The sequence below is a fragment of the Mustela erminea genome, chromosome 19 (genome assembly GCF_009829155.1).
Source record: "Mustela erminea isolate mMusErm1 chromosome 19, mMusErm1.Pri, whole genome shotgun sequence".
NCBI lineage: Eukaryota > Metazoa > Chordata > Mammalia > Carnivora > Mustelidae > Mustela > Mustela erminea.
The window spans coordinates 9,887,545-9,897,451 of record NC_045632.1 but is presented as its reverse complement, the minus strand read 5'-3'; the positions used below and the strand labels follow the sequence as shown (position 1 = coordinate 9,897,451).

At 45.3% G+C, this 9,907-nt stretch overlaps 1 protein-coding gene across 1 annotated transcript; it reads left to right on the top strand.

Annotated features, from left to right (window-relative positions):
* The first annotated feature begins 47 nt into the window (after positions 1-47).
* Positions 48-3,928, top strand: LOC116580077 (cationic amino acid transporter 3-like). The gene is made up of 10 exons (XM_032326106.1): positions 48-372; positions 1,142-1,319; positions 1,522-1,634; positions 1,794-2,016; positions 2,163-2,302; positions 2,506-2,625; positions 2,776-2,898; positions 3,074-3,240; positions 3,531-3,639; positions 3,807-3,928. Exons 1-10 carry the CDS (start codon positions 48-50, stop codon positions 3,926-3,928), a joined length of 1,620 nt encoding a protein of 539 aa, XP_032181997.1.
* The last annotated feature ends 5,979 nt before the right edge of the window (positions 3,929-9,907 follow it).

Below are 9,907 nucleotides of genomic sequence, written 5' to 3'. Positions count from 1 at the left end.
GATGACCTCGATCTCTTTCTGACTGTATTAAATAGTTGACCTATTTCATGAATCTTCTATGTCTGCTCTCCCCACTGCATGAAAGGAAACTCTTAGAGATTAGGCATTTTGTCTGGTTTCCGTCCCCCTTCGCCCCCAAAAAAGAGCTCTTGTGGTGCATAGTAGGAACTCAGTTTTGTTTGTCAGTGGACCTTCCTCCTCCTCCCCCCACAGGTGCTGCCAGTGTGGCCAGGGCCTGGAGCTCCGCCTTCGACGACTTCATTGGGAACCAGGTCTCTCAGCTCCTGAAGGGAGGTTTCTCTCTGCAGGTGCCCCACGTGCTGGCCACATACCTGGACTTCTTGGCGCTGGGTCTGGTGCTGCTGCTTACTGGTGAGGCTGGCGTCCTCTAGGATGGGAAGAACAGAGCGTAGAGGGGGAGCTGGTTTGGACTGGTGGGCAGCGCTGGAAGGGAGGGTCTGTGATGAGAGACAGGAAGACAAGTCTTAGACCACTGCTTCTGTCCCTGGGCGTTATTGACATTCTGGGCTGGATCAGTGTCTTTGGTGTGGAGGGCTGTCCTGGGCATTACATGTGTGGGGTGTGTGTGTGTGTGTGTGTGAGAATCATTGTTGGATGTTGGCCTCTACTTCCGAGATGCCATTGGCACCCCCCCACCCAAACTGTGACAGTCAGAATGTCTCCAGGTATCACCAAATGTCCCTTAGAGAACAAAGTCACCCCCAGTCGAGAATCATTCACTTAGACCGACAAGTTTTTTCCTTGGTACTGAGACCAAAGGTTTTTTTTTAAATAGAGGTGAAATTCACATAACATCCAATTAACCCACTTCATTTTACTATTCCCAGCTTTATGGAGATTTAATTGACATATAACATTGTGCAAGTTCAAGGTGAAAGACATGATGATTTGGCCCATGTGTATATATCACAAGCTGATGACCATAAGAAGAAATTAACCATCTCAGAGGGCCCAGTGTCATGCACCTTCCATGTCCTTCCAGACCCCAAAAGCACCAGTATCCCCAGAAGGAACCCTCATACCATCCCCTGTCCCCGCCAGCCCCTGGCGACCACTGGTTTGCTCTCTGTATATATGGGTTTAGTTATTTTGGATATTTGATATTCCATTTTCCCCACAGGACTTCTGGCCCTGGGAGCTAGTGAGTCGGCCCTGGTTACCAAGGTGTTCACGGGCGTGAACCTTTTAGTTCTTAGTATTGTCATCTTCTCTGGCTTCATGAAGGGAGATCTGCACCATTGGCAGCTCACCGAAGAGGATTACAAACTGGCCATGTCAGCATCCAATGACACTTCTAGGTTAGGAGGGTACTCCTGGCCATGGTAGAGTGTGTGGGGTGTACAACTGGGGAACGGTGGGGAATAAAGAGGGAATATGGTGGGCTGGATCCCCACGGGGAGCAAGGGGAATGGAACCCAGGACTTATGGTATGGATGGAGCAATCAGTAGAGATGGCTGAACATAGGCCCCTGTGTCCTTCCTTGTTCCTTCTCACCACAGCTTGGGCCCTCTGGGCTCTGGAGGCTTTATGCCTTTTGGCTTTGAGGGGATTCTCCATGGAGCAGCGACATGTTTCTATGCATTTGTTGGTTTTGATTGCATCACCACTACTGGTAACATGGTCATTCTGCCCCATCAGGGGTTTGGGCACATTTGGGCTGCCCTTGGGCAGAGGATTGGTAGGAGGGTAGCCTGCTTCTGAAGGTGGAAGAGGGAAGAGGATTTGTGCCTTCACCCCAGAGTTTTCCTGAGTACGTCCACCTGTCCCACAGGGGAAGAAGCCCGTAATCCTCAGCGTTCCATCCCCTTAAGCATCACAATCTCGCTCTTCATCTGTTTTTTGGCATATTTTGGTGTCTCGGCGGCACTCACCCTCATGATGCCCTACTACCAGATTCATCCCGGCAGCCCCTTGCCACAGGCGTTTCTCCATGTGGGATGGGCCCCTGCTAGATATGCCGTGGCTGCTGGAACCCTCTGTGCTCTTTCAACCAGGTCAGTGTCTGCCTCTCCCTGTCTGGGAGATTCTCAGGTATCCCAGCCCTTGGGATTGAGAGATGAGAGAGACATCTGACCCCATGCTGACTTGGGTCTGTTCTGCTCCTTCAAGAGCTCATGTATATTCCGGTTTTCTTCTCCAGCCTCCAGGGTACCATGTTCCCCATGCCTCGAGTGATCTACGCAATGGCAGACGATGGGCTCCTTTTCCGGGGACTCACTCAGATTCATCCCCGCACACGCACTCCCATCATGGCCACCATAGCATCTGGAAATTTTGCAGGTGAGAAAACAAAACTCACACCTTTTATCAGTTTCCTTACCTTGCATATTTCCAGTGGTTCCTCATCCCCCTCCCCCACCTTGTTTGTGCCTCATTCTAGCACTCATGGCATTCCTCTTCGAGCTCAGTGATCTTGTGGACCTCATGTCAATTGGGACCCTGCTTGCTTACTCTCTGGTGGTCTTATCTGTTCTTGTCCTCAGGTGAGACTCCACTGCATCTTGGCTGCGGGTTCTTGGACTCAGGGGGACTGGATGAGGAGCTAGTCCTCTTCCGCTTCATGCTGCCTCCTAAGCATACTACAGCACTCAGGGTAGGAAAAGGTGGATCAAGATGCCTGATATTGGACGAGCAGGGGCTGGTGTTCATAGTGCCTTAATACCTCTCATTCAGGTACCAGCCTGATGAAAATTTAAGTAAGAACAAGAAAACAGGGGTGGAAATAGTTGAGATAAAGCCTGCACCTTGAGCAGGTTCTTTGCAACCTGTACCTGAAACAGGAATCGTGCAGGCTCCGCCCAGTCTGCATAACCCAGACAAGACCACCCCAACTCTGAAATCTGGCCGCATTGTCTACGCATGCAGCTTACTGCTTGGTGAGCAGTGGGGTTTCTGTCTGTGGAGGGAGAGGGTGGGAGTGTGTCTTTGGCAGCTGAGGAGGAAGCTCAGAGAGTCGGTGGCCCTTCTAGATGGGGCAGTTTTGGGGTGGGGTGTCTTGACATATTTGGCTTCTGGAGTTGGACCTGTTGTCCTCCAACTTGACCCTTGCAGCTCTCCTGCTGATGATCCTGGGCCTAATACTGGCCCAATGGCCCAGCCACCTGCTGTCTGGAGACCCGGTGTATACCACAGGGGCTGTGCTGCTGCTGCTGCTCATTATTGGGCTCACTTTCATCATCTGGAGACAGCCCCACAACCCCACTCCTCTTCACTTCAAGGTAGGTGACCTTTTGTCCCCCGACTCTCCACCCTGAGTGAATGAACTCTGTATGCTTTGAAGTCTACCACTCTTGGCTGGGTCAGGGAAGAAAATGGTCAGTTGCTAAAACAAGAAACTATTGTTTCGCATTCAGTACTTGGCTACCTCCATTCACCAACACCCACTCCTTTGGGAGCACTCAGTGGGATAAGAGTAGGCACTGAAGGTGCAGCGTAGGACTGGGGTCTTTCTTCCCACCCAGGTGGGGTAGGGATCTCCCTTCAGACATCTGTGCCGTGTTGCCCACAGGTTCCTGCTTTGCCTGTGCTCCCACTGCTGAGCATCTTTGTGAATGTTTACTTAATGATGCAGATGACCGCTGGGACCTGGGCCCGATTTGGCATCTGGATGGTGATGGGTAAGTGGCTTTCTGGGGGAAAAGAGGCTTCTCAAGGGCTACCACTCAACCCTCTTGCTACTGCCTTTCCCCAAAACTGTCTCAGAGGCCATGGTAGAAGGCCTGTTGGGCACTTCTAAGTGGGCGGAGTGCCTACTTTTCCATGATTTGTCTCATTTCTCTACTAGGATTTGCCATATACTTTGGTTACGGGATCCGACACAGCTTGGAGAAGGACAGTGATCAACAGCCACCTGCCTCAAGCTCCCAAACTCTTGGCAAAAACATCCCTAGTGCTGAATTAGCTTAACCACAGGAAATAGATGCTGTGTGGAATTCCTCTGTACACTGGAGGTATCTTCTGTTTCAAGGGAGACTTTGAGCCTCTATGGAGTGAGCCTCTGTGTGTTTAGAGCACTGTATTTATTGCCAGTGGACAAAAATACCCTTAATCTTGTTTAAAATTTAAGTAAACCTTTGAAAGCATAAAATAAAAAAAAATTGCATACTTCATAAATGTGCAGTGGGATGAATTTTCACAAGGTACCAACAATGTAACCAGCAACTAGAGGAAAGGTAAAATATTACCTGCACGTAAGAACTGCCTTCTTGTGCCTATTTCCAGCGAAAACAGAGATTGCCACATGGGAAGAAAATGCAGGTTTCTCCTCTGTATTGTGTCAAGAATTGTACTTAATTATTTATTTATTTTTTATTTTTTTATTTTTTATTTTTTTTTTAAAGATTTTATTTATTTATTCGACAGAGAGAGAGATCACAAGTAGGCAGAGAGAGAGAGGAGGAAGCAGGCTCCCTGCTGAGCAGAGAGCCCGATGTGGGACTCGATCCCAGGACCCTGAGATCATGACCTGAGCCAAAGGCAGCGGCTTAACCCACTGAGCCACCCAGGTGCCCTAATTTTTTATTTTTTAAATTTAGTTAAAAAAATACTCTCTGTGAAGTGTGTAAACCTGGTGATTCACAGACCTGTACCCCTGGGGATAAAAATATATGTTTATAAAAAATAAAAAATTAAAAAAAAAAATACTCTCTATACCCAGCACAGGGCTCAGACTCATGACTCTGCAATCACAATTTGTGTGCTCTACCAACTGAGCCAGCCAGGTGCCCCTGAAGAATTGTACATTAAGTTTTAGGGCCCCCGGGTGCCTGGGTGGCTCAGTCATTAAGTGTCTGCCTTTGGCTCAAGTCATGATCGCAGGGTCCTGGAATCGAGCCGTGTCAGGCTCCCTGCTCCATGGGAAGCCTGTTCTCCCTCTCTCACTCCCCCTGCTTGTGTTACCTCTCTCGCTGTGTCTCTGTTAAACAAACAAACAAACAAATAAATAAATAAATAAATTTTAAAAAAATTAGGGCCCTAACAGACTGGAAGCAAAAGGAAGAGACACATCTTGCAAGTGCTAACAGGAAGCTGGCATAGCTATGTTAGTGTCAGACAAAGTAGACTAAAAAAGAGCATAATATCACATGAAGTGGATCATTTCAAAATGCCCAAGAGAACTGGTTGTTTTTATTTTCCTACCAGCTTTATTGAGATATGACTGACTTATAACCTCATGTAAGTGATCATCTTTCTTTCTTTCTTTTTTTTTTTTTTAAAGATTTTATTTATTTATTTGACAGAGAGAGAGATCACAAGTAGGCAGAGGCAGGTAGAGATGAGCAGAGAGCCCGATGCGGGGCTCGATCCCAGGACCCTGGGATCATGACCTGAGCCGAAGGCAGAGGCTTTAACCCACTGAGCCACCCAGGCGCCCCAAAGAGATCATTTTTCTTTGCATTTCTGTGGTACTCCTAGAGAGGCTGATGAAGAAAAGTTGTTGAGTTGAAGAAAACAGCATTTCCAGAAGTGGGGGCAGTGTGGGAAGTAATGGTGGTTGATCAGTGGGTGCCGTTGGGTGGAATGAGAAGACAAGACAGCAGAACACAATGCGTGAAACTGAGATTCTAGATGCTAAAGATGTTGGTAATGGTCAAGGACAGAATTGTCTGTGGGGTGAACGACTCAGGGAGAGTGACCATTGCAGGGATGGAGGTCAAAGAAATGGAGTAGCAAAGTCATTCAGTGAATTTAAAAATGTAGGTGGAGGATTAGCGGCATTAGAAATAGCACCATTCTGCAAGTCCTAGGGAAATGATAGGGCTAGGGCAGCATTGGTTAATGGGACAAATTAAGATGAAAGTCTGATGGAAAAAGGTTGATTACCATTGTCACCACTAACATGGGACAACCAGATACATGTGCATCCTAGAGGGCTGCCATAGGCAACAGTGCTATCCATAAAGTGTTCGTGACAAAAGGAATCAGAACATAATCAAACCACACAATCTCCCCTCCCCCAACTCTCCAGGGGAAGTCAATGATCAATGAAATTTTCACCAAGGAGACCCTGAGAATAAGAGGAGGTTCTCTGGAAAGGTGATATGTGTAATGGTATAAAAATAATATATTCTTATAAGTGGAAAGGCTGAGTCAGACCATATACACTTAAAAGTTTTGGCAAATTTCGCCAAACTGCAGCAGCAGAGTATTGTGCTGTCCAAACAGACCTAAAGAGTAATTGAAGTGTTCTAGTTTCATGTTAAAAAAAAAAAAAGGTGGGGCCCCTGGGTGGCTCAGTGGGTTAAAGCCTCTGCCTTAGGCTCGGGTCATGATCCCAGGGTCCTGGGACTGAGCCCCGCATTGGGCTCTCTGCCTCAGCAGGGAGCCTGTTTCCCCCTCTCTCTGTCTGCCTCTCTGCCTACTTGTGATCTCTGTCAAGTAAGTAAATAAAATCTTCTTTAAAAGGGGCAAAAAAACAGGTGGAATTAATTTTAGTAATAGATTTTATTTAGCTCAGTATATCCAAAATGTTATTTCCACATGTAATACATGTAAAAATTATTATTATTATTATTTTTTTAAAGATTTTATTTATTTTATTTGACAGACAGAGATTACAAGTAGGCAGAGAGGCAGGCAGAGAAAGAGGGGAGGAAGCAGGCTCCCTGCTGAGCAGAGAGCCCGATGCGGGGCTCGATCCCAGGACCCTGGGATCATGACCTGAGCCGAAGGCAGAGGCTTTAACCCACTGAGCCACCCAGGCGCCCCTACATGTAAAAATTATTAATGAACTATTTTACTTTTTTATTTCTGGACAGTCTGCAAATCCTAGTATATATTCTACACTTAGTTTACCACCTAGCCACATTTCAAGAGCCCAATGGTGGTATGAAGCTACTGGCTACCACACTGGATAATGCTGTTCTAGAATTTTCTCCCATGCTCAAATGTTGGTTTAGTGCAGCAGTCAGGTAATCTATAGTCCATGGCCCCAATACTGCTTGTGGACCTATTTTTGTATGGTCTAGAGACTAAGAGTACTTTTTATTTTTAAAAACTTGTTAAAAAAAAAAAAAAAGAGGATGAGCACATGTGGCCTGCAAAGCCTTAAGTATTTACTATTTGGTTCTTGGTAGACAAAGCTTGGCAACTGTGGGTTTGCAGGAACAGAATGTGTTCAGGTGTGTTCGTGCATGTGCTGTGTTGATGAGCTCAGATTGACCTTGGGTTTGGAGGACCTTCACTTTAGCCACCTATGCCTAGAAGAGATCAGAAGCATCGCTAGTGATCTCTGGCTTTTCTTTGGATAATTACTTTATTACTTTCTTCTCTTAGCCTGGTCAAAGCCTTGTCAATTTTGCTGATTTTTTTTCCCCAAAGAATCAATTTTTTGTTCCGTTAATTCTTTGAACCTCTTTTATTTATTTTTTAAAGTAGGCTCCATACCCATGGGCATGGAGCCCAACAGGGGCTGAACTCACAACCCTGAGATCAAGACCTTAGCTCAGATCAAGAGTCGGACGCTTAACCAACTGAGCCACCCAGGTCCCCCTTTGTGCCATTTTTCTATTCTCTATTTCATTTTTCCTCCACTCCAGTCCCTGCTATTTTCTTCCTTCTGCTAACTTTGTGTTTAGTTTGCTCTTCTTTTCCTGGTTTCCTATCTTTTCAAACACAGGTGTTTACTGCTCTAAGTGTCCTTCTGAGCACTGCTTTCACAGCATCCCATTTATCTTGATTTTTACTCCCGTTTTCTAGTTTCCTTGTGAGCTCTTCTTTGACCTGTTTGTTGTAGTGTGGTTTAATCTCCACATAGCATTTTCTTCTCTTTCTGTTGATTTCTCATTTGATTTCCCTTGTGGTTGGACAAGATGCTAGGATGCCCTACTTTTCAGTTTGTTGAGACTTGCTTTGTGGCCTAACATGATCTATCCTGGAGAAGGTTCTGTGTGTATTCTGTTGCTGGTGGTGCTGTCTGTTAGGTCTACTTGAGTCTGTACGGTGGTCTTTTATTTTTTGTTATTTTTGTATATTTATTTTTATTTTTATTTTATTTTATTTTTTTAAAGATTTTATTTATTCATTTGACACAGAGAGATCACAAGTAGGCAGAGAGGCAGGCAGAGAGAGAGAGAGGAGGAAGCAGGCTCCCCGCGGAGCAGAGAACCCGATGCGGGACTCGATCCCAGGACCCTGAGATCATGACCTGAGCCGAAGGCAGCGGCTTAACCCACTGAGCCACCCAGGCGCCCTATTTTTTAAAAGAGTTTATTTATTTATGACAAAGAGAGATAGAGAGGGAACACAAGCACAGGGGAGCTGGAGAGGGAGAAGCAGTCTCCTTATTTTTAAATAGACTTATTTATTTATGTGAGAGTGTGTGAGCAAGGGGAGGTGCAGAGGGAGTTTTATAGGATTTATTTTAGGGAGCGATGGGGAGGTGGGGGGTAGGGCATGCATGTGAGTGGATGAACAAGGGAGGGCAAAGGGAGAGAGAGAATCCTTAAGCAGACCCCTTGCTCAGTGTGGAGCCAAAATCAATTGTTGGTTGCTTAACTGACTGAGCCACCCAGGTGCCGGTCTTCTATTTTTTCAAATCAATCTCTCATCCAGATGTTCTAACTGTGGTTGAAAGTGGGGGTACTGAAATCTTTAACTATGACTGTAGAACTGTTTCTTTGGTGATCAACGTTCATTTCATGTATTTGAAGGTTCCTTTGATGTGTATATAGTTGGTATATGAACTCAGTATATTAATATACGATATCCTTTGTTTCCTATAGAAGTTTTAGACTTGAGGCCTGTTTTGTCTGATTAATGTAGCCACTCCAGCTATCTAGTGGATGAGGAATTCATACTTATAAAGATATTTTCTTAGTGATTACCATGGCAATTATAACTGACATCTTATGTTTGCAACAATCTAGTTTGATTAGATTACTAGAATCAGTAACAGAGACACTGTGCTCCCACTTAGCTCTTACCCAATGCCTGCTTATCATGGTCAGTTACAGCTTTAGACATGTAGCGCCATTAACACAGACTCATCATTTCTTATGCATTTATCCTTTAAATCACGTAGGAAATAAGAGGGATTACAAACAAAAGGCGTATCACTCACTGTGTTTCATATTTACCTGAGTAGTTACTGTTTCTTTATATGCCTTCAAATTATGGTTGAAGGTCCTTTTGTTTCAGCCTGAAGGACTACTCTTCGGTATTTCTTATAGGGCAGATCTGTTAGCAAGCAAACTCCTTTTCCTTTTGTCTTAATTTCTTTTTTTTAAAGACTTTATTTACTTGACACATAGAGAGAGAGATCACAAGCAGGCAGAAAGGAAGGCAGAGGGAGAGGGGGAAGAAGGATCCCTGCTGAGCAGAGAGCCTGATGCAGGACTTGATCCCAGGATCCTGGGACCATGACCTGAACCAAAGGCAGAGGTTTAACCCACTGAGCCACCCAGGTGCCCCTCTCTCTTGTTTTTGAAGGACAGTTTTGAGAGATAAAGAATTCTTGGTTGGCAGCCTTTTCTTTCAGCACCTCGTATCATTCCTCCCTGCCATGAGACCTCATGAAGTCTTGCAGTCCCTTTTAGACATATCCTTAATGATAAAGTATGTCTTATACTCATATAGAAGAGAATCAGCAATTCATGCATTAATGAGGCTCAACAAAATTCATTTGTGAAACAAACATTTCTTGACTGCCTACAATGTATATGGTTCTCACTGTTCAAAGGGGTAAGGAGTCAGAGGTGAGCAAGCCAAGACAGGTCACAGGATTCAAGAACTCACACTCTAATGGAGAACGCAGACAATAAACTACTGAACCAGTAGAATCTTCAGTTTTGGATATGCACCAGAAGCAAAGGAATAGTGATATAACAGAGAGAGCTGCAACAAGATGCCTTAAACCTCAGTCTTTCAACAACTGAGCCTGAAGCA

What these genes read in the sequence shown, in the direction of transcription:
- LOC116580077 (XM_032326106.1), top strand. Translation starts at nt 48, where the DNA reads ATGAATCTTCTATGTCTGCTCTCCCCACTGCATGAAAGGAAACTCTTA. An exon ending in GCATCCAATGACACTTCTAG is followed by an intron (nt 1,320 to 1,521) that starts GTTAGGAGGGTA and finishes TTCTCACCACAG; the next exon opens with CTTGGGCCCTCTGGGCTCTG. An exon ending in TGATTGCATCACCACTACTG is followed by an intron (nt 1,635 to 1,793) that starts GTAACATGGTCA and finishes CCTGTCCCACAG; the next exon opens with GGGAAGAAGCCCGTAATCCT.